Genomic DNA, 24,960 nt, shown 5'->3' on the forward strand with positions numbered 1-24,960 from the left:
TTCTGACGTGAAGTTTGCATAGTCTACCGGCATCATCATGCGACACCTGTATAACTTCGCCCTGGAAGGAGCGGCTAATCAGTATGAGCACACCCGCCTTACGATCCACTGCAGGAGAACCATAGACCTCCTTGACCCATAATTTCTTCAGGCGGAAAAAATCCTCAGATGTCAAATGGGTCTCCTGCAGTAAGACTACGTCCGGCTTCATACGTTTTAGGTGTCGTAGCATAAGCACCCGTTTCTGTGGGGACCGTAGTCCCTTAATGTTCCAAGACACCAATTTTAACATAGACCTGTATAGTACAGATAAATGACATATGGATTGGAAAACAAAATAGGAACCCTCCGCGAGTCTGGACCCTCCCCCTCCCATCCCTCCCTCCCTTCCCCAACCACCCAACTCCAACCCCCCCTCTAAACAGTAACATACCCGCTATTCTGGAACCCCACCTAACAGCAGTATCCAGCTAGCATTGGGTTATAGACCTCACTTTTTTCCACGCAGGAACTACGCTGTTCCACAAAGAAATATTAACCTTAAACCTGCCGGGTATTCCGGACCCGCGCACAGATAGGGTGATAAACATTAACTATAACAAGGGCAGAACTGCATAGCCAACGTCCCACCCCTTAAGATGGTCTAAATCGTGAACCATGGCCCACCGACTCTAAAGAGTCTAACTCATAACCATACTCAAACGGAGTCAGCTCTGGCCCAGATCAGTCCTGCGGTATGGAAGGACGGCGTTGTCGTTGTTCTCTTGGCGCGGCGTACCAGTCCCCTTCTCGGCGTTGCGCTGAGCGACAAGGGCTGCCGTTGTTATCCCGGGGAGATGACGGTGTTCTGGAGCGTCGAGACGATCTCGGTGTATGCTGCTTATCCATTAGGATCTCCTCTAGGCCGTCCTTGGCTGCTTCAGGTGAGTGGAAAGTGGAGTAGGACCCATCAGGATAGAAAACCCGGAGCGTCGCCGGGAACAGCAGGGCGAAGCGGACATGTTTCCTGAAGAGGGCCGAGCAGATGGGCGAGAATAACTTGCGCCTCCTTGTGGTCTCGGCGGAAAAGTCTCCAAAAATAAGCAATTTGGCCTCCTGGTATGTGAGATCTTGCTGCTGTTTGCGGAAAGCTTGGAGAATCTCCACTCTGTCCGAGTAATCTAAGTAACGCACAATAACTTGCCGCGGGCGCTTGCGGTGTTGTAGTGAGGCATGGGAAGTATCCCCAAGTTGAGTGCGGTCCGGGCCCAAGCGGTGGGCTCTCTCCACTTTACATTTATGTGGAATTCCCAGCAGTGTTGGAATAGCAGACTCACATAACTTTGCCAAGTCCTTTTGTGCTACTGACTCCGGCACACCCACTATGCGCAGGTTGTTGCGCCTGGAGCGATCCTCCAGGTCCTGCACCTTGTCCCAAAGTTTGTGGTTGTCAGAGCGCAAGTTGCTATAGGAGGATTCAGCAGCCTCCATCTGTTCTTCCAGAAATACTATGCGCTTCTCTGCCTCCGTCAGACGGTCGCCATGTTTAGTTACTGTGGCTTGTAGTTTCTGCAAAGAGGCCGCTATAGTAGCCGCCAGCGTCTCCTGGATTTCAGGGACAATCTGTTTCGCTACCTCCGTGGCCAGCCTTTTATAATCCACTTTGAACGGCTCTCGTTCTGCCTCACAGACAGGGAGATCAGTGGAGGAGCGGGACGGGGAACTATCCCGTGAGTCACGTGGTACAGCGCCCGCCATGTTGGGCACAGCAGAGGCCGAATCTTTGTCCGATCTGACCTGTGATTTGCTGCGGGTTTTGGTCTTCATCGTCTGGACAAAGCGGTCCATGCAGCCTCCGCGCCCGTCTGGCGTAATCGGGAGTCGGGTGCGACCGTGGTGCGGGTCTCAGGCAGTTCTATATCTGTGGCGGGTGCGGAGCAGCCGGCTCGTGCGTCCTCACTGCATGGCGCCGGAACCGGAAGAGGGGCGCATTTTGATAAATGTCCTTTGATAAATGCCCCCTTCAGCGCCTACTCCTGGGTCTATCTTTGTTTGACTGTCCCACCGATCGTGGGTCACCGGAGCTCCGTCCTGTGTCTTCGTTCCTTTGGCTGGTAGCATCAAATGACTGATAGCTTGCTAAGCCAATCTGAGCCGAGGAAGCTGTGAGACTACTGCTGAAGTTGCAGAGGGAGGCTGGCAGCCCCCCTCTGGGAAGACGTTATCGACACAAGATGAGATCGAAAGGGATCAGGTACGTATGCATTTTAATAATTCGGGGGGGCACTATTGCCTGAAGAAAATTTCAAAAAACTTGTGCTTGTTTTTAAATCCGTAGTGTATTTGCTTTTAAAGGTGCATAAATTCCATAGATTTGTTGCATGTTTTTCTGTATTGAATTTTATATAAATACACATATATACACCTTAGTAATTCCATAGCATTATCATATTAACACCTGTTCTCTGTACACCTGACTTCCAAGAATATTATCCTTTGGATGCTGGAATAACACACACACACACACACACACACACACAGCAGTTAAAAAAAAAAAAAAAAAAAAACTGCATTGAAGTTTTTGAGCCAAAGCCAGAAGTGTATTATATAATACAATATATAATATAGGAAAATAAAAGGATGGACTTTTACTTCTACTTTCTGCTTTGGCTCAAAAGCTGGAGTGGCAGTTAAAAAAAAACAAAAAACTTGTGTGTTTGATCCCAGCATTATGCATGACTGCTCAATCACCTGCTAAAGTAGTCACATACTGTATATTGGCACATCATTGCTAGGTTTACATTTGATTTACATGAGATAAAGTAAAGAACTTTTTGAATTTAATTGTAATTTTTTTTTTAATCATCTCAACGCACATATTATGATCAAGCATCTTTTATCTTTGAGCCCCACAATAAGGACTTTATCCGGTATTATCTTACATGGGATATACTGTTTATGCCTTGTTTTTTCTCCAGGTGGGATTGGCAGCGCCGGCTCTGATCCTCTGTGCATTTAGCATAATTTATTTGTGTTACTGCATCATTTGTGTAAAGACGCTGCAGTACTGCAATGAAACTCCAGCATATGTGAACGTAACCCTAAATTTTACAGCAGACTATTGCACAATCAGTGAAGTTTCAGCACCTGCTTCTGGCCGGTCACAGATGGTGAATCACTCAGGGGATTGGGGGATCCAGCCAAGCCTCCTGTGACATCTCGCCCTGCCCCCTGTCTGTATCATCAGCGTGCGCTCAGCAAACACACACAATGTGAGACAGAGACATAGAATCTTTGTCTCCTAAGGTGAGAGAGCAGTGGGAGCAGGAGACAATGTGAATTGGCACAGAGGCCATTTTTCTTCACTTCCTGGATTTCTATCAGCTACCAGTGTGGCAGAACCGCACAGATATGGTAATACATTATATAGACACATCTATATAACTTTTAATGTACTTTTAATAGAAAACAAGTTTTCCTTATGTGGAGTTCCCCTTTAACCAGAATTACAAACACATAGCCTCCAGAAACAGCAGAACTCTTGTTCTCAGTTTGTGTTTGGTATTGCAGCTCAGTACAGCTCAGTTCTACTGGGGACAGTTATGTCACACTTTTGAAAGAAATCAGCTACGTTTTTATAATACTGGATAAATATTTTATCTATTTTATCATCTTTCATCTATTTTGGCAGGAACATTCACAGAAATCCACATTTGGAGATCATTTTTAAGTGAATTGCCCCATTAATATGCAATGATTTTGTGTAACACTTCCTGTAAAGCCGGTTAAGTTTCATTTCTCAGATACTGTTTATGTCCTCCTCTCTGCCTCTGGGCACACCCATGTGATTACATAACTGTTGTCTTTATCGTAAGGCTTCATTTCTCTTTATCACAGAGCACTATAGAAGAGGTTCATTCCTGCACTGTTATGGCTACTCGTACTAAAAGACAGAGGACTGAAGAGGAATCTACTTACCGTGTCTGGTTACGGCTGTGTGATCCATTTATCCGTACTGATGGAAATCTGATTTGCCCTATTATCAAAGCTGAAACCTCTATACGAGTTCTCTTCAGACTTCGAGAAAAAGAGTTTGGGATTGTCTTACACAATGTGTACAAGGACACTGGAATAAAAACACAATCAGTCACATTGGTAAAACCACCACCACCTGATACAAACATGCAAGCAAATCTTTTTATTCAGTGTGTATCTCCTAATATCATCAACGAAGACAAACTGAATCAATTTAAGGAAAGACTAACATTCTACTTGTCGAAGAACACCACAGTAAAATGTATTTTAGTTGATCGAGTGAATAGTACAGAAGAGACTATCCCCCAGCCTATGATTTCAGGTAAGTGGGGAAAAAAACCCTGTATTTAATATTCATACTGATGATGTCATGTTTATTAGAGTGAAAGTTTGGATCCGCAAAAACATAAACGTTTGACATTTCCATCCCATGCAGACCGTGGACTATCTGAAAAACTTGGATACAGCTGTATCCATTTTTTCCAGGCAGCCCTCAGGCTGCATCCACCTTCTCAACAGTCACTGAGCTCAAGAAGATCAGCAAAGTACTCTATAAGAGTCTCCAATGATACATTGCCACCTGAAAATTTTGAAGAAAAAAAAATGGTGAGTGGAGCCTCAGTTATTAGGCTCAAAACATGGAAATAGCCAGATATCCCTCCTGGGAAGGAACCTGTTGCTAAGGGGTGTCTTCCAGTGGGGAGATCAAAAAACCACCCTGATACGTAACCCCTTAACTCCCACTCAGTTGCAAGTATTGGAACATAAATAGGGAAATACCAGGGTGGCCCCTTTAGTGTCAAAGTCATGACAAGGGAAAACCAAAGGCAGGCATCCATCTACAGACAGCTGTTTCACACACAGACACAAGGAGACCAGCGAAAAAATCCATCCAATAGTGTACTCATTCAAGAGTTTCCATTGAAACATTGCCCCCTGAAAAATTTGCTATACCCTAAAACAGTTGTCTGTGGATGGATGCCTGACTTTGGTTTTCCCTTGTCACGTTGCAATCCTCGCAGCTGAGTTAGACTTTGATGCAAAAGGGGCCACCTTGGTATTTTCCCATTTGTGTCCTAATACTTGTAACTGAGTGGGTTTCCTTCCCAGGAGGAATATCTGGCTAATTCTGTGTTTTGAGACTTGTAACTGAGGCAGGGGGATTCAAATGTCAATTGTTCGGGTTCGTGGAAACCCAAACTTTTTAGAAGGCTCATTCATCACAGCTATGAATGTGTTAAAAACCTACTCAACATTATGTGGTTAATAGTGACTTATAGAGCTAGATGTTACTGTAAACCTATACAACATGATACATATAGAAATAATTAATAGTATGGTATAACAAATTACTATTGAAGGGAACCTGTTAGGCTCGCTAGCTGCTGTATGATTCCCTCTTAACCCCTTAACGACATCGGGCGTAAACTTACGCCCTCGCGCCCTGGTACTTGGCGCATCATGGCGTAAATTTACGCCCGATGTTTCCCCGATCGCTGCGTGTTCACACACAGCGGTCGGGGAAGATGGCCTGCTATAAATCATAGCAGGCCATCTTAGCTTCACGGCACGGGGGGTGGTTAACACCCCCCGTGCTTACGATCGCCGCTATAGGCTGATCAATTCAGATCAGCCAATAGCGGCGATCGGAACCTTTCCGGGTCATCGGCGACCCGATGACCCGGAAAAAAATGGCGGTCGGTGCTGTCCGAGGACGGCACCGACCGCCATTACTGTAAAAAGTAATGGTGATCGCCGTGCCACCGGCCCGATCGCCGTGAACGGCCGGCCGGTACCGGCCGGCCATTCACGGCGATCGGGCCGGTGGCACGGCGATCAGAGTCCCACAATATAGTAAATACCTGCCCTGGACCCCTCAGCTAGGTAGCCGAGGGGTCCAGAGCAGGTATTTGTACATTACTCACCTGTCCCGGGCTCCTGATCGGCGTCTTCCGGGTTCGCGGCATCCTCGTCTTCGTTCGGGTCTTCGGCTTCTTCCGTGACGTCACGTTCGGCTTCTCTCGGCTATTTTCGGCTCCAGCGTCGGCTCTTTCCGTATTTTGCGCTCTGCTGCCCTCTAGCGGCTGATATGTGTAATACACTTATCAGCAGCTACAGGGATGTTCAAATGTAGAATTTTTTTTTTTTTTTTTTTCAAATTTTTTTTTTTGTATTTTGCGCACCCTATCGCCGCTGAGTGTTGATCAGCATCGCACGAAAGTGCGCTGCTAATCAGCAACTCCTCCTTTTTGGCGTAGGGTGTTTTTTTTCTATATTCTACTGCCACGGTCTGCTTATAAGTGCCGCACATAAGTGCGGCATTTATCAGCAACTCCTTTGTTGGCGTAGGTTTTTTTTTTATACTTACTGTAAAAAAACACGTAAAAAACACTACATTACACCACACTACATTGAATAAAGTTTGACACTACACCACTACATACCCCATATACCAATCCCCGTATAAAGATGGCCCCCAGGGTGTTTTCGGCGTCAGAGGGATACGTTATTATTACCTCCGACACCGAAACAGCCAGTGAGGATGAATGGGGGGATCCTTCTTTCCTCCATTCATCCTCATCATCCTCATCCTCCAATGACGTATCTGGGGGTAGCGTAGCGTACGCTGCCCCCCAGACACATCTTTTCCGCCAGTACCGTCCCAATAAGAGATGACGGTATGGTGTGAAATTCTACAAACTCTGTGAGCGTGCCTTAGGGTACACTTACAGATTTAGGGTACGTGCATACTGCGGAATGGAGAAGGATAACCCTTTGTGCATTCCACAGCTGGCACCCGCCGGCGGACTGATGCAGGCATGTGTCTCCACCCGTGTCATAGAATCCATTCTATGCACGGGCGGATTCCATCGTCCATCCAAAGAATGAACACGTTGGACGGAGAGCGGAATCCGCCCGTGCATAGAATGGAGTCTATGACACGTGTGGAGACGTGCGCCTGCATCAGTCCGCCGGTGGGTGCCAGCTGCAGAATGCACGAAGGGTTATCTGTCGCGATTCCGCAGTGTGCATGTACCCTTAGAGTGTATGTAGGAAGGGACACCCGAATCCAGCCCCCAGATGCCCCCCTCCCCCCCATCCTCGGAGTTAGTGGGAAGATCGTCCGGGAACTGATCTTCCCACTGCTGGATAAAGGTCACCACCTGTACGGGGATAACTTTTATACCAGCGCCCCCTCCTCTGGTCCCTCGCTGCCCTGTAGATTGAGGCACGATCCGAACATATCAGAAGTAGTAATAGGGCCCTAATATTTAGCAGCCATGGAGCGGACCCAGCGCTTCTGGATATGAGGGACCCCGTATCGCACCAGGACAACATTCTCCAGGTGACGTCCCCCACACTGGAGAACAGGAGACCCCAGAAGAAGTGCAGAGTGTGGCGTAACAGGGGGATCAGGAAGGACAACATTTTCCAGTGTGACGCCTGTCCTGATCCCCCCGGCCTCTGCATACTGGATCGCTTCAAGGCGCACCACACGTCACTGGGGTTCTACATTATCTAAATTCTGTTCCTTATTCCTATTTCAGGGGTCACGTTGATCCAGGGATTATTCTGATCGCCATTATGGAGTCAGGAAGGAATTTTTCCCCTGTGATGAGGCTACTGTCGTCTGCCTCACGAGGGGTTTTTTGCCTTCCTCTGGATCAACACAGATTGAGTTTGATGGACACCTGTCATTTTCAACCTTATAAACTAATAATTGGCCTAATACCCCCAAATAAATTAGAATTGTCCCTTTTCCCCAGCTAAATAGGTATGGCCGCCATTCCCATTAGAGGATGCCATGATGCAATTACAAAGCCTCTGTGTGGCCAGGACAGTAGAAACCCCCCACAAGTGACCCCATTCTGGAAACTACACCCCATAAGGAATCTAAGAAGGGGGGCAGCGGGGATATGGCCCCCTGGTGACGGCCACATTTGGGACGTGAAAATGAAAAAAATTGTATTTTTTATTTTCTCGGCACATGTTCTACGTAAGTGCCCGTCACCAGTGGGGTCCATATGCTCACTGCACCCCTTGTTAGATTCCTTATGGGGTGTAGTTTCCAGAATGGGGTCACTTGTCGGGGGTTTCTACTGTCCTGGCAGCACAGGAGCTTTGTAATTGCGACATGGCCTCCATCCTCCATTCCAGCCTCTAAATGGCGCTCTGTCCCTTTGGTGACTTGCCCTGTGCCCATATGGCACATTATGTCCACATGTGGGGTATTTTCGTACTCAGGGGACACTACCCTACACGTTTTGTGTTCATTTTCTTTTTTAACCCCTTGTGGAAATGGAAAAAAAATCAAGGCTAGACCAACATTTAGTGTAATTTTTGTAAAATTTTTACTCTAAATCATTAATCTTGTCATGTTTTTTCATTTTCACAAGGGGTTAAAAGATAAAAAAAAACATTTAATGTGTAGAGCAATTTCCCCTGAGTACGGAAATACCCCACATATGGACATAAAGCGCCATGCGGGTGCAGGGTAAGCCTCCGAAGGGAAGAAGCGCCATTTGGTTTTTGAAGGCTGGATTTGGATGGAATGGATTTCGAGGGGCCATGTTGCATTCAAAAGGCCCCTGTGTTGCCAAGACAGTTGAAACCCCCCACAAGTGACCCCATTATGGAAACTGCACCCCTCAAGGAATGTAACAAGGGGTGTAGTGAGCATATGGACCCCACTGGTGACGGACACAAATGTGGAACAATGTGGCGTGAAAATGAAATATTACATTTTTTACACTATAATGTTGGTTTAGCCTTGAATATATCATTTTCACAAGGGGTTAAAAGAGGAGAAAAAAAACAAAATGTGTAGCGCAATTTCCCCCGAGTCCGTAAATACCCCACATGTGGACATAAAGCGCCATGCGGGTGCAGGGTAAGCCTCCGAAGGGAAGGAGCACCATTTCGTTTTTGAAGGCTGGATTTGGATGGAATGGATTTCGAGGGGCCATGTTGCATTCAAAAGGCCTCTGTGTTGCCAAGACAGTTGAAACCCCCCACAAGTGACCCCATTATGGAAACTACACCCCTCAGGGAATGTAACAAGGGGTGTAGTGAGCATATGGACCCCACTGGTGACGGGCACAAATGTGGAACAATGTGGCGTGAAAATGAAATATTACATTTTTTACACTATAATGTTGGTTTAGCCTTGAATTTATCATTTTCACAAGGGGTTAAAAGAGAAAAAAACACACAATATGTGTAGAGCAATTTCCCCCGAGTCCGTAAATACCCCACATGTGGACATAAAGCGCCATGTGGGCGCAGGGCAAGCCTCCGAAGGGAAGGAGCGCCATTTGGATTTTGGAGGTTGGATTTGGCTAGAATGGATGATGAACGCCATGTCGCATTTACAGAGCCCTCCTGCTGCCAAAACACTGGAAACCCCCCACAAGTGACCCCATTCTGGAAACTGCACCCCTCAAGGAATCTAACAAGGGGTGCAGTGAGGATATGGACCCCTTGATGACGGGCACATTTGTGCCATGAAAGTGAAAAAATGAAATTTTTCCCTTTCACGTCACATTGTTCCACATTTGTGCCCGTCACCAGTGGGGTCCATATGCTCACTGCACCCCTTGTTAGATTCCTTGAGGGGTGTAGTTTCCAGAATGGAATCACTTGTGGGGGGTTTCCAGTGTTTTGGCAGCACGAGGGCTCTGTAAATGCAACATGGCCCTTGAAATCCTTTTCAGTGAAATTCAGCTTCCAAAAGCCAATTGGCGCTCCTTCCCTTTGGAGGCTCGTCCTGCGCCCCCTTGGCACTCTATCGCCACATGTGGGGTATTTCTGTACTCGGGAGAAACTGCGCTACACATTTTTTGTCTTTTTTTGCCTCTTATCCCTTTAAGAAAATGAAAAATTGAAGGCTAGAACAACGTTTTAGTGTAAAAAATAAATTTTTCTTTTTTCACGCCATATTGTTCGGAAAATCTGTGAAGCACCTGTGGGGTCCAGATGCTCACCGCACCCCTTGTTACATTCCTTGAGGGGTGTAGTTTTCTAAATGGTGTCCCTTTAGGGGTGTTTTTTAGGTTTTGACACCCCAGAGCCTCTGCCAACCTGAAGTGGTACAGTCAAAAATGACCAAATATAACGGAGGCGTTGAAATTCACTAGGCGCTCCCTTATATCTGAGGCTTGTGGTTGCGTCAAATAGCGCAATAGGGCCACATATGGGGTATTTCTATAAACTGCAGAAACGGGGCAATAATTATTGGGGTGCATTTCTCTGGTAATAGGTTTATAATTATGAAAAATATTGGATTACAATAAAATCTCTGCACAGAAAATTAAAATTTTCAAATTCCTTACACACTTGGCTTTTATTTCTGTGACTCCCCTAAAGGGTTAAAACACTTTCTGGATGTGCTTTTGCAGAGTTTGGGGGGTGCAGTTTCTGAAATGGGGTGCTTTGTGGGGCTTTCTAACATACAGGCCCCTCAAATACACTTTTAGTAAACCTGAACAGGTCCCTAAAAATATCTGATTTTGAAATTTTACTGAAAATTTGGAAATTTGCTGCTAATGTTTTAAGCTTCCTATCGTCTAAAAAAAATGAAAAATAGTTTAATAAATGCCGCCAACATAAAGTAGACATGTTGCTAATGCTATTTAATATATAATTTATGTGGTATAACCACTTTCTGTATACGCAAAGAAGTTTCAAAGTTGGAAAAATGCATTTTTTCACATTTTTTCACATTATTTGGGTTTTTTTCATAAAGATTTGTTATGAGTATCGACTCCAATTTACCAGAAATGTAAAGTACAATATGTCACGAGAAAACAATCTCAGAATCAGCCGGATAGGTAAAAGCATCCCGAAGTTATTAATGACTAAAGTGACACTGGTCATATTCATAAAATTTGTCTCTGTCATTAAGGCCATTTCAGGCTCTGTCCTTAAGGGGTTAAAGTGTCACCGTCATTTAAATTCTTTTTGCAGAAATAGTACAGGCAATTTTAAGAAACTTTGTAATCGGGTTTATTAGCTGAAAAATGCATTTTTATTATGAAAAAGCAGTTTGAAGCTCCCCCTCCCCGTCTTCATGGTTGGGTGGAGGGAGATGAGGCACCAAAACAGGACAACAAAGAGTTAATTTACAGATACATCACCGGCTATCTCCTCTGAAGTCAGCACTGACCTCTGAATATCGGCTTTCACACAGCTCCCACTCTGTAATCCTTTGTTCTCTTCTCTCTGCTGGCGACTAATCTCCCTCCTCCCTCCTCCCCCTCCCCTCTCCATAGGTTACACAGGGCTCGACTGATGTAAAAGAGTCGAGATTTCCTGATAGTGAATGAGAGAGAGGAGGGGGGGGGGGGACCTCGGGAAAGGCTTTTTGAATGCAGATAATGGCATATTTGACTAATAAACCCAATTTAAAAAGTTTCTTAAAATCGCCTGTTCTATTGATTTCCGCAAACAATTTTTTAGACAGTGACACTTTAACCACTGCAGTATTCATAGTTATATGTAAGGTTGAGAAGGAAATAGACCGGCACCAACTGATGTAACACGCTTCGGCTCGTATATATAAAGGACAGGAAAGCGCCGCCGTCCCAGATGTATCCAGACCACACAAGTCGTGGTGCAGAGACAAAAAAGCCAAAAATGCAATGGGGACAAAAAGACAGAGAATCTCGCACTTACCGACTTCACAGATGCTGGTGGTTTATTGTGGGTACATCAGAATAAGGTGCTGCGGGGAGAGGGAAGATGGAAACGCAGGTGTGTTCACAGGAGCAACAATGTTTCGCGCCTGCTACGGCGCTTCGTCTGGCTAGGAACGATTCATAGTTATATACCTGGAAAGGAATTGGTCTCCAAATCACTGTTAAGGTCCCCATCAGCTTCTCCTTGTTTTTCTGGACAAGGATTGATGTCACCCTATTTGGGTTAGGGTCCTTTTACATGGGCCGATTATCAGTCAGCATTGTTGCTAGAAATGCTCCTGCAACTGATAATTGTGAAAAGAGCATCAATCAGCCAAAGACCGGGCAAAGACGATTTTCAGCTGATCTCATCTTCTGTGCCTGCTCAAAAAATTTATTTTTATGGGCTTTTTATCTACACAGTTCTCCCTGTACAAACAGTGCTTGTGAAGCCGAGAAAGAGAAAAAGAGTAAGTATGGTAAGTGTAGACTGTTGCTTGTGATCTGGAAAATGACAGCACAGATATACTGTATACATATTATCTGTGCTGTCATTTTCCAGATCAAAAGCAGCAGTCTATACTAACCATCCGTATTGCCATCTGTTTCTCCGACCCTCTGGCCATCGGCTGTATCTTCAGGATGCTGACTCCTCCAAATGATTGACAATTGGAGGTGAGGCCTGAAGATGAATGCATGGGTATATACAAATCTGTGCTGCCAGTTGCCAGGGCCTCACAAACAATACAAGGATCATTTATGCAGCCCATCTGCTCGATTTCTCATGCCGTGTAAAGGCATGAGCAGCCCCCACTGCTGAGGAATGTCTTGGTCTAAAAGCACCCTAAGGGCCCTGTTACATCGATAATCGGCCAAATTGACCTCATCTGTGGCGAATATCGCTCCGTGTAATAGAGTATGCGTCCTGGCACTGTGCGCCTGTCTGAACTGCCGGGACCATAACGGCCAGTGAATGGCTGAGTGGCCTGTCAGCTCAGACAGGCTGCACTGAAGCTGCAGGGCGCTGTGCCTGGACACATACAGAGCGCAGGAGAAGACCAGGAGCGTGAACAGGTGCAGTATTAAAAGTATGAACTGTTTGGGCAAGGGCTGCCTAGACATCGCTAACAATGTCCAAGCAGCCCTTGCTAAATGATTATCGGGCCGTGTAACAGGCCCAGTAAATGAGCGCCCATCTAGAAGATTATTATTTATGAAATGCAAATTTTAACGTTAAAAACGCTGTGGCCAGATGTTAGATGAAAGTCACTGGGGGAAAACTGAATATCAACATGACATTTTTTTACTTAACCCCTTAACGACTGCAGGCGTATATTTACGCCCTGCAGCCGCCTTGGGGAGTTCAGAGCGTGGCTGCGCGGCGACCCCGCTCTGAACCGCCGCGGTCCCAGGTGCGGCATGTAGTCCGATCGCCGTGCCCGCTAATCAAGTTTTCAGAATCAGCTGTCAAATTGTTATAGTATGGTGAAAGGCGTAAACGGAAAAAACAAAAAACGCACCAAGAGTGCTGATTTTATTAAGTTATATATTACAAAAAAATTCATAAAAAGCAATCAAAATTTTTTCACCAATGTTACACCAATATGATATTATTAAAAACTAGAGATCATGGCGCAAAAAATGACACCCCCAACCAGCCCTGTAGATGGAAAAATAAAAGCGCTATGACTCTTAGAATGTGGGGAGGAACATTGCATTAATCTGACCCTGACTTTTGTGCATCAAAGGGCTCTGTCTTGAAGGGGTTAAGGAACATATATTTGTTAAAGGGGTTGGCCACTTTATTATAAAATAGGTCAGTACAAAGTATTAGTAAGTGTGCTCAATGTATATACTGACAGCAGCTCCCTGTGTACGTCATAGAACTAAAATCAGACTCCCCTCCTCCAGGCTGTGCTGCCCTGCTCTGTTTTGTTTCAGTCCACAAAATGGCTGACATGGAGGAGCATGTGACCATGCCCTGTCCACTGTGTCCTTCATAGACATATACAGGCTCAGTGGTGGACACTGGGGGGCGGGGCCTGGTCACATGCTCCTCCATGTCGGCCATCTTATGGACCAAAACACCACAGAGCAGGGCAGCACAGCCTGGAGGAGGGGAGTCTGATGTTAGCTCTATGAGGTACACAGGGAGCTGCTGTCAGTATATACAGTGAGTACACTTACTAATACTGTGCACTGACCAATTTTACTATAAAGTGGCCAACCCCTTTAACAATGGTTTGAATTTTTTACAAGCTATTGCATAATATAAAAGTTATACATGTTATATATCGATATCGTTATATATAACAAGTCAGTTTTACCCCACGGTGAACGGCGTAAAAACAAATACCCCCCAAATAAAAACAATGCGTTGTTTGTTTGTTTTTTTCAATTTCACCACACATTGAATTTTTTTCTGGTTTCGCGGTGTACTTAATGCAAAAATTCAGCCTGTCATTGCAAAGTACAATTAGTGGCGCAAAAAATAAGGGCTCATGTGGGTTTCTAGGTGAAAAAATGCAAGTGCTATGGCCTTTTAAGCACAAGGAGGAAAAAACGAAAATGCAAAAATTTAAATTGGCACGGTCCTCTAAGGGTTAAGGCCCTATTACACGGAACGATTATCTGCCATATTCAGCCAATATTGGCCGTTACAGCTCATAATCATCCCGTGTAATAGAAGGCAGCGATCAGCCGACATGAATGATGTTGGCTGATCGTTGCTGTCGTTTGTCTTGTGATAGCTGCGATCTTCTGCTGTCACCCCGTGGAATAAAAGCGGCGGCAGCAGACCGCTGCTACCCTTTATGGGCTGCCTGGACGATCTAGAGATCACCTGGGCAGCCCCCCTGCAGCTCCCCGCTGTCCCCCTTGCATTTACCCGTTCACTGCTGACGCGTGTAATGGCCCCGGTAGCGAGCGGGGATCGAGGAGCAAACCTAAACCTAAAGCAGCTTTAGGGTACAAACCCACACACCGTATACGCAGCAGATACGCAACAAATACGCAGCAGATTTGATGGTGCAGATTTGATGCTGTGTTCAGTTATTTAGATCTAATCTGCTGCTTATTTGCTGCGTATCGCAGCAGTAAATACGCTGCGTATACGGTGTGTGGGTTTATACCCTTAGGCATTTTTTCAGGGCAGTTTGGCATTTTTAAGTGCAGTGCAAAACTTGTATCAGAGAGAGGCCCAAAGGAATTGTCCACAATAGCAAGATAACTATCTGATCAAGAGGGGTCTGGCTGTCAGGTTCTCTGCTGTTGGAAGATAGATATGCTGATATGCTGAGGGACACTGAGGGACACTATAGCAGTTTCCCATAGCAACCAGACTTAGGCTCTACTTTTTCTGAGGCCTTTTTGAAAATGAAAGAAGCAATCTAATGGGCTACTATAAGTGTCTGGAGATCATGTTGTTGCGAGCTAGTAATCTTTATCCTTGCATCTCAGGGTATATTATGTTGAGTTTTAAATATATTAAGTGTATGCTTTTTTTCAGAACCTGATTTTGAAATGTACAAACTGGAACTTTGTTGCAAGACAATTTCTAAGATCCAGCCAGAGTCAGATGAGATGGATTCAGTATCCTTTATTACGGATAGCATAAAAAAGATGATAATTGAACATAAAGAAAAACGCACAAAGATTGCCCTACTGTCACAAAATGGTATGTCAGCTGTAATTTACCCCTGTTACGTCTTCTATTGCCATGGCACTTCCCATTTAAGATTGTACCTTACCTTGTGTTTTATGCATTAATATGATAATTTGGGTTAAAAGAGATATACAGTACTCATCAAGGACACTTCTGGCATAGCCATTGGATATGCCTTGTGTCCCCTAGATGCGAGTCCTACAACTGGGACCTTCACCTAACTTTAGATTGAGGGATTCTTATCCTCTTTCAGCCTTATCGAGGCTGCCGGGGGTGGTCAGAAAGCGGAAAATCCAGCGATTTATGCAGTTTGCGTAACTCATGTTGACATTTGTGACATTGAGAGTTGTGCAAATATATATGGAATATGTCCCCGCCTTTAAACTTTCTACTACATGACTACAGTTTCTTCCTTAATAGAAGCTTAATGGGTGGGTTTATTTTTTATATAACACATGTGATTAATCAGAAAAATATTAGTGATTGTATTAAGATAAAATGTATAAGATGTAATGTATTAGACATCTATGCATTCTTTATTCTTTTTGCCCTAAATTTATGTTCATTCTCCTACCTGGGTCCCCCACAGCACCCACTGTGATGCCATCATGTCTTTCCCTCATCCCCTTCCGGAGTTATCTGTATTGACAGCCAGATCAGTGAATCACTGTCCACAGTAATGTCCCGTCTGACTTAATGATTGACTGAGTGGGCCTTATTTGCAAAATGAGTTTGTATAGAAATTAGGAGACCTGGTTGGAGACCAAACAATGTCACAGTAGTAATGATTGTATGGTGCCTAACCATTGAATTCCCCTTTACACAACCCCCCCCCAATTAAAATGGAGCAGCAGGTCACTCATGTTTGCTGTCACTCTATTTATTCACAATAAGGCTGCATTCCCACATTCCGTGTTCCTCATGGAACACGGACGTGAAATGCCTGTAACGGACTCTCCCTCGTCTGGGCAGCATCTGTAATTAGATGCTGGGAGCGGGGGAACTATACAGATATGTGCTGCACTGTAATGACAGTGCCGTGCGCCTGATTCATTACAGCTCTGCACATATCTGTACAGTTCCCTGCTCCCAGCATCTAATTACAGATGCTGCCCGGGCGGGGGAGAGTCTGTTACAGGCATTCCACGTCGGTGTTCCGTGAGGAACACGGAACATGGGAATGCAGCCAAAGTCTGACCATTGGGACCCCCTTCCCCCGCAATCTTGAAAACAGGGGCTCAAGTCTCCTGTTAACGTTGTGCTAACAGATGAACACTGTACTTAACTGTTTCCATGACCCACTAAGACAATAATGGAGCAGCAGCTGTGCTAACCAGAGACTTGAGCCCCTGTTCTTGAGATTGTGGGGGAAGGGGGGTCCCAATAGCTATACACATCGGGGGAGATTTATCAAAGGGTGTAAAATTTAGACTGGTGCAAACTGGCCACAGCAACCAATCACAGCTCAGCTTCCAGCTCTGGTGAAAGGAAAGCGGAGCTGTGATTGGTTGATGTGGGCAGTTTGCAACAGTTTAAATCTTACACCCTTTGATAAATCTCCCCCATGGAGAATAAATGGAGCAGCGGCCGTTTTAATAGGTCACTCCGACTTTCTGTTGAGCAGCTCATCCTGGCACAGTTAAAGAGCAGTGCAGGACGTGTACTATCACACTGGACAGGGAGGAGTAACTAGACAGCCAATAGAAAAACAGTAAAATAACCACTTTTATTGGTCCGTCATCCACTTATTTACATGTGCCACATATCTTGACTGTCTGTAGCATTGTATGTTGAGTCTAGTCTCAAGTTATGATGGTCCAAAGACGAACATTGTACAGTATGTTAAAAATAGTGTATCCTGAGGCCATTGTAAGTTGAGGGACCACTGTATATTCTTTTTTTTTTTTATTTCATGCTGTATTTTACTTTTTTAGGAAAAGGAAAGAGTTTCTTGCTTAATTTGCTGTTTCTTTTAACAATTGACAATCAAGAAGAATACCAGAACAACAACAAAAACTTAAAACTACCAAAGGTATGTACTGAGTTATAGAAATTATACCTTTATATAACATATCAGCATCAGGTCTAGCAACATAACCCAAATGTTTTGTAGCACACATTTTTTTAATATTAATCCTTGTTAAAGTTACAGTACATAAATACAGTCTTCCATGCTATTTCTTCACTAAAGCATACTTGTCAAAGTGCAGCCTTAAAAACTTCAATTTCTAGGATATTTTTCATGGCAACCCAAACTTGAATTGGCAGCTGCGTCTACACATGAAAGCTTCAAAGGTTGTACTATTGCAGGTATGCTTCAATCCAATACTCAAAAATTTTAGAAAATCCTTTTTCAATTCAATACACATATTTAAAACCTAATTTTTAACTAAGCTGTGGAAAATGTTATTCAATTATTTACAAAAAGATAGGTGGGATGCTAGGCATGGCCGTATTTGCCACTAGGCACCCGCGGTCCGGTGCCTAGGGCGGCGCCCTGCGGGGAGCGGCACCCGCATGACGCTATTTTTTTTGTTGTTGTTGCTGTTAACCCCCGCCGCCCCGCCGGGGTAGTGCGGGGGGGTGTAGGGTCGGCCGGGGGAGCAGCCGGGCGGCAGGAACATAGGCAGGCTAGGAAGATCTCCCCCATGCAGCCCTGCATGGGAGAGATCTTCCTAGCCTGCCTCTGTTCCTGCCACCCGGCTGCTGTCCCTGCCACCCGTCTGATCCCTCGGCCCCCTGGCTGGTCCCCCTGCCCCCCGGCTGATCTCTCGGCCCCCCGGCTGGTCCCTCTTCCCCTCTGCCTTTCACCTCAGCTGCCAACACCCATCCTCTCCCCCTGCAACCCCAGCTACCCCCCATCTTCTCCCCTGCAACCCCAGCTTTCCCCCATCTTCTCCCTTTGCCACCCCAGCTGCCCCCCATCCTCTCCCCCTGCCACCCCAGCTGCCCCCCATCTTCTCCCCCTGCAACCCCAGCTGCCCCCCATCTTCTCCCCCTGCAACCCCAGCTGCCCTCCCATCTTCTCCCCCTGCAACCCCAGCTGCCCCCCATATTCTCCCCCTGCAACCCCAGCTGCCCCCCATATTCTCCCCCTGCAACCCCAGCTGCCCCCCATATTCTCCCCCTGCAACCCCAGCTGCCCCCCATCCTCTTTCCCTGCCACCCCAGCTGCCCTCCCATCTTCTCCCCTGCAACCCAAGCTGCCCCCCCCATCTCCCCTGCAACCCCAGCTGCCCCCCATCTTCTCCCCTGCAACCCCAGCTGCCCCCCATCTTCTCCCCCTGCAACCCCAGCTGCCCCCCATCTTCTCCCCCTGCAACCCCAGCTGCCCCCCATCTTCTCCCCCTGCAACCCCAGCTGCCCCCATCTTCTCCCCCTGCAACCCCAGCTGCCCCCCCATCTTCTCCCCCTGCAACCCCAGCTGCCCCCCATACTCCCCCCCTGCCACCCCCTATCCTCTCCTCCTGCAACCCCAGCTGCCCCCCATCCTCCCCCCCTGCCACCCCCCATCCTCTCCTCCTGCAACCCCAGCTGCCCCCCATCCTCTCCCCCTGCAACCCCAGCTGCCCCCCATCCTCTCCCCCTGCAACCCCAGCTGCCCTCCCATCTTCTCCCCCTGCAACCCCAGCTGCCCCCCATCTTCTCCCCCTGGCACCCCAGCTACCCCCCATCTTCTCCCCCTGCACCCCCAGCTGAAGTCTTCATGATGCTGCGCCAGATGGAGAAGAAAGCGACAAGTGAGTGACAGCAATAGGAGAAGACATCACCTGTGAGTCACTTCTATAGTGTGCAGAGCCTGTGTACCATTGGTGTCTAAATGGGTCAGTGTATTGTTTGCGGTAGTGTACTGACACAGCCCTGCGGTCACTACAGTACACTAGTTTAAACTAGGACCCAACTACAACAGCTGCAGGCACTACAACTCCCAGCATATCTTGAGGGCTGCAGATTATGCTGGGAGTTGTAGTGCCTGCAGCTGTTGTAGTTGGGTCCTAGGTGCATTATACACTGGATGCTTTGTGGAATATAAGAATACAGAGATCTGTGGAGGCTCAGTGCAGGGAAGTGACCCCAGAACATCACTAATAGGGGATAGAACAAAAACATCTACCCCTATCCCTATAAGTGATGTTCTGGGGTCACTTCCCTACACTGAGCCCCCACAGATCTATGTATTCTTATATGCCACAAAGCATCCAGTGTATAGGACCAAACTACAACAGCTGCAGGCACTACAACTCCCAGCATGTACTGACAGTCTGCAGCCCTCGGGATATGCTGGGAGTTGTAGTGCCTGCAGCTCTTGTAGTTGGGTCCTAGGTGCATTCTACACTGGATGCTTTATGGGAGATCAGAATACATAGATCTGTGGGGGCTCAGTGTAGGGAAGTGACCCCAGAAAATCACTAATAGGGATAGGGGTAGATGTTTTTGTTCTATCCCCTATTAGTGATGTTCTGGGGTCACTTCCCTGTACTGAACCGCCACATCTATGTATTCTTATATTCCACGAAGCATCCAGTATATAGGATCCCACTACAACAGCTGCAGGTACTACAACTCCCAGCATTTACTGACAGTCTACAGCCCTCAGGATATGCTTGGAGTTGTAGTACAGTGTAGACTGATGTATTGCTGGACCTTCAGGGCTGATGGTTGTCACCCACAGATTGCAGCCACCAGGAGACTCAGCACACAGTGATTTATTATAGGGTTGTCCTCTCAGAGACTACAACTCACAGCATACCCTGAAAGCTGTATAAATGGAGGGGGTCCTGAGAGTTTTAGTTCGACTGAAAATGTTGTTCACAAGGGATTTGTCACAGATACAGATGAATCCAGGAAAGGAGCGGGTCAGCATGTCGCGTTACATTGGTTTTATATTGGTGGGCCCCAGGTACCCCAGTCCGTCACTGGACAGAAGCGGTCCCCAAACTAAGACGTCCCCAGCCTACTTCCTTCCTCCATCACGTCTGTTTGATGAGAAGAGCCGGCATCAAGCAGAGCGGCACCCCCCGGCTGTCAGTAGTGCTTGGTGCTGGGGTGCCGCTCAGTAGTACTGGGTGCTGGAGTGCCGGCCTGCCAGCTGTGCCAGGGTATACACCATGCCTCTAACCTGTCAGTGCCGAGGGGGAGGGGGTCTGCCCTGGGTCTTAATCTCGTGATAGCTTTTACAAAATTTTTTATCTCAATAATCTGAAAGAGTCTATAGTTCAGTTGTGCAGACAGGGCTGCTATTTGGACCTTAATGGACCCAGGAGTAAGACCTTTGTCAAACCCCTCTTGCAAAAACTCCAAAAGTTGCGGAGTAGAGGGTTTAGTAGAACCCAATCCTTTATCGGTACACCAGGCCTGGAATATTCTCCAAACACGAGCGTATGAAGCATTTGTGGAGTCGCTGCGTGCATGAGATAAAGTTCAGAGAACATTTTCTGAGAAAGTTTCAGGACCTAATAAGGTCCTCTCAGTCTCCAGGCCGTGAGATTGAGGCTGGCTAGATCCTGGCACAGATGTTGTCCCTGAGATATCAGGTCGGGCTGTAACGGCAGTCTCCAGAACTCGCCCCTGCTCATGTTCATGAGCAGGGTGAACCAAGATCTCTTCGGCCAAAACGGCGTAATTATGATCACTGACGCCTGGTCTAATCTGATCTTCACCAGAACTCTGGGGATCATCGATATGGGCGGAAAGATGTAAGCCATCTGAAAATTCCATGGAATTGACATCGCATCCACCGTCGTCGGATGGTCGGCTGAATACAGGGAACAAAACTTCCTCAGTTTGGCATTGCTTGTTGATGCCATGAGATCTATCTGAGGAAATCCCCATCTTTTGGTTAACTGTAGGAACACTTTCCTTGAAAGCGACCATTCCCCTGGCACTGTTAGTCCCCGACTCAAACGATCTGCCAGAGTGTTGTGAATACCTCTGATATGAAGAGCAGATAGTCTGGCTATCCGGGGTTCCGCCCACTTGAAGATGTATTCCACTTCCCTGAGAAGTAGAGGCGACCTGGTACCTCCCTGCTTGTTGATATAGGCGACACAAGCAGTATTGTCTGTCCTGATTCTTACAGCCTTCTGTAACAATTTTGGAGCGAAGTGTAGAAGGGCTAGATAAATAGCCCTGAGTTCCCGTACATTCGATGGAAGGGACGACTCTTGAATACTCCATGTCCCTGACGCAGTACTCTCTTCTAGATGTGCACCCCATCCCGAACCTGAAGCGTCTGTGGTGATCGTAATCCACTGGGGTTCGGTTATGGAGGCTCCATGCTTCACCTGTCTCCACCATGTTAGAGACTGTCGAGTTTCTGTAGATAGGACATGAATCGTATCTAAATCTTCTAGGCTCCGGTTCCATATCGTCAGGACTTCTCTCTGGAGGTACCTCATATGCCACAGTGCCCATGGAACTGCCTCTGTGGCTGACGAAAGGAGTCCCAGGAATCTCATTAGGGTCCGAAGAGACACCTGACGCGGAGGAATGAGAAACTGGGCTCCCTTCTGTATACGTAACAGCCTGGGTGTTGAGAGGAACAGCTTCATCTGCGTGGAATCTATGATGAAACCCAAAAAAGTCTTTATTTTGGATGGCACCAATTCCGACTTCTCCTGGTTGATCAGCCACCCTAACTGCTGAAGAATGTCCAAGACATAATTTAGCTGAACGCTCAGAAGACTCTGAGTCTGAGCCATAATCAACCAGTCGTCTAGATAGGGAATGATCTTTATTCCCCGAAGTCTGAAGATAACCATCATGGCCGACACTACCTTTGTGAACACAAAGGGGGCTGATGTTATGCCGAAGGGAAGAACCTTGAACTGAAGATGTCTTACCTTCCCCTGCAGCTGGATGGCAATCCTCAGATATTTTCTGTGCGCTGGCAGAATAGGAATGTGGAGGTATGCGTCCTGGAGGTCTATCGATACCATAAAGTCGCCCTCCTGGAGGACGGTTTTTACGGATCTGATATTTTCCATACGAAATCTCTTTTTTATCATGAACCCGTTTAAGTAACGCAGATCGATAATAAGCCTCCACTTTCCGGACGGCTTTGGTACGAGAAAAATCGGAGAGTATACTCCCAGACCGACGTCTGACAGAGGGACCTCCTCCAGGGCTTCTATGTCCAACAGGTGAAAGATTTCTTTCTCTATAACGGGATGTTTGACAGGGCCTAAATGATGAGACACCAGAAACCTTGGGGGGGGAGGAAGAAACAAAGGAAGCACATAACCACTTTGAATAATGCTTATTACCCACACATCTTTTATTAGTTTTTTCCAAGCGGGAAGAAACAGAGTAAGACGCCCCCCCACAGGTATGCTTCTGGCGTCAGAAATCCGGCTTCTTGGCAGAATCTTTTTGCTGCTTGCCTGTACCTCTTCTGTTGTAGTACTTTCCTCTTCCTCGGGACTGATAGCGACCCACGTTGAGGAGATCTGCCTCTACGAAAGGATCCGCGAGGTTTTTTGTATGAACCACTGACGTAAGAAAGGGGTAATGACTTACCCTTCTTGTCCGACATCTCCTCCATGATTTTATCCAACTCCGAGCCAAAAAGTCGTCCCGGCTGATACTCCAAATTACACAACTGAAATTTAGAGTTGGAATCGCCAGCCCATGGTCTTAACCATAGGGCCCGGCGACCAGCAGTTGACAAAGCCATAGACTTAGCTGCTAAGCGAGTCTCCTGTGAGGCTGCGTCACATAAAAAATCAACCCCCATGTTGACTTTTTTGAATGAACGGAGGACCTTGTCCCGGTTCACTCCCGACTCAAGATCCTCCTGCACCTTAGCCAACCATCTTCTAAGACTCCTGGATACCTCGAATGCAGATATAGCAACTGCCCCTTGGGCAGCTGCTGCCGTGTATCATCTTTTAAAGGCTACTTCAATTCTCCTATCCATTGGATCTTTGAGATTCGAACCATCATCAGCGGGCAAGACAGTATTCTTGGACAATTTGGCTATGGCAGTATCTACTTTGGGAGGATCGGCCCAATCCTTGCATTGGTCCTCCTTGAGGACATACAAGGTTTTAAATTTCTTACTTAGAACCGGAGCTTTTTCCGGTTTTTTCCACTCAGTATAGAGCATAGACATGGATGTTTCCCCAATAGAAAAAGCCCTAGGCTTTCTCGAAGCTGAGGCTACGTCCTCGATTTCTTCAGGGTGAATTTCAGCCTGAACAGCTCTGCGTAGCTTGTAGATGCTGTCCATAGGGAAATAACCCTTGAAAATCTCCTTTTCATCCTCAGAAGGTGAAGATGAATCAGCTGAGGAGGAAGACCCAACTTCATCTATCACCTTAAATTCTGACCCCTAGGGTAGAAAAAACATAAGCTTAGCTAGGGTAACAAAACCCTGCTGTGCACCCAAATAATATATACTCACAGGATGTGAGGCAGAAGGAGAAATGCTACGCTTAGATTTCTTCTTATGACGACAGTCTCTATTGGCAAGGGATTTTTCTACATAATCCTTCACCCATATAACAACATCCTGAGTATCAGGTTCTCCGGCACTTTTTGGGCGGCATGAAGTACAACGTACTGTAATATACATATAATAGATAGATAGATAAGACATCATGAATATGAAAAAAATTGGAACCTTATAGTTGATAAGTAGTGCGTACGATATTCATATCCATCCGGCAAAGGATTTTCACAATCCGCACAGACCAGATGTTTGCGTTTGGAAGTTCTTTTACCCGATGGGCTAGTTTCCATTGCAGACATCTAATAAAAAAAGGTTATATCAACAGAAATCAATATAAGTACAGGCCTTGCCTGAACTAATAGAGGGTGTCATACACCAAAAAGACCACTAGATGGCAGCAGAGTTACTTACATTTAAACAATCTGCAGTAGTCTCAATAGGAAGCTGAAGAGAAATAGCGGCGCTGGTAGCACAGGATATACACTCTATGTAACCCTAGGTAGGACTCAAGAGTCAGACCTAGTCCTACCTGAATGAAGGAGTCCATTTAAATGGGATGGAGCCTGACAGTGAGGCCGACGCCGACGCCGTTCGAGCCGCACACTTCCGGCCTCCTCCGATGACGTCAGCTACCTGCGCCGGAGAATGACGTCGCTGGAACGCATGTGGAACGCATGCGCAAGCGCAGAAGACTGCAAGCCGCAGAATGATGATGCGGCCAAGATGGCGACCGCCATCCTGGACGCTCCGAACTGCAAGATTGGTACGTTTCTATCCCGCAGGGCCGGACAAGCGAGCGGCCTACCTACATGCAGGAACCAGCTAACTGAGTCCTGCTCCTAAGGTAAAACAACCACTACAATAGTAATACACAAAGAAAAAAGGAGGGAGCAAGGTCCCTTGGGGCTAGTCACTAGGACGAAGAAAAAAGACTGATGTGTGTATGGGGGGGGGCTTATTTATACTTCCTGTAGGAGGGGTTAATAAAGCTTTGCTATTGTTTTCATTAAAAATTCCTTCGTCCCAGGGGCTCGCAGGGGCGAAAATACCCCCTATCGTTGTGATGCCAATGGGACGTAAGGGAAACTGTGTTACAAGGAGAACACAGCAGGTAAAAACAGAAGCAGCTGATAAGTAAAGAAACTAAACAAGAG

At 46.5% G+C, this 24,960-nt stretch overlaps 1 protein-coding gene across 2 annotated transcripts in view; it reads left to right on the forward strand.

Annotated features, from left to right (window-relative positions):
* Positions 1-24,960, forward strand: part of LOC138797379 (uncharacterized) — a 105,722-nt gene that overhangs the window by 6,611 nt on the left and 74,151 nt on the right. Inside the window, exons 1-4 of one of the 2 annotated variants that reach the window (XM_069977449.1) lie at positions 3,282-3,393; positions 3,877-4,336; positions 15,199-15,366; positions 17,289-17,386. In XM_069977449.1, coding sequence (XP_069833550.1) covers positions 3,391-3,393; positions 3,877-4,336; positions 15,199-15,366; positions 17,289-17,386 — 729 coding nt within the window. In that variant the 5' untranslated portion in view covers positions 3,282-3,390. Of the gene's footprint in view, positions 1-3,281; positions 3,394-3,876; positions 4,337-15,198; positions 15,367-17,288; positions 17,387-24,960 lie in introns of those variants that run through there. The other variant, XM_069977450.1, reaches the window with a different exon arrangement.

The sequence above is a fragment of the Dendropsophus ebraccatus genome, chromosome 7 (genome assembly GCF_027789765.1).
Source record: "Dendropsophus ebraccatus isolate aDenEbr1 chromosome 7, aDenEbr1.pat, whole genome shotgun sequence".
Taxonomy (NCBI): Eukaryota; Metazoa; Chordata; class Amphibia; order Anura; family Hylidae; genus Dendropsophus; species Dendropsophus ebraccatus.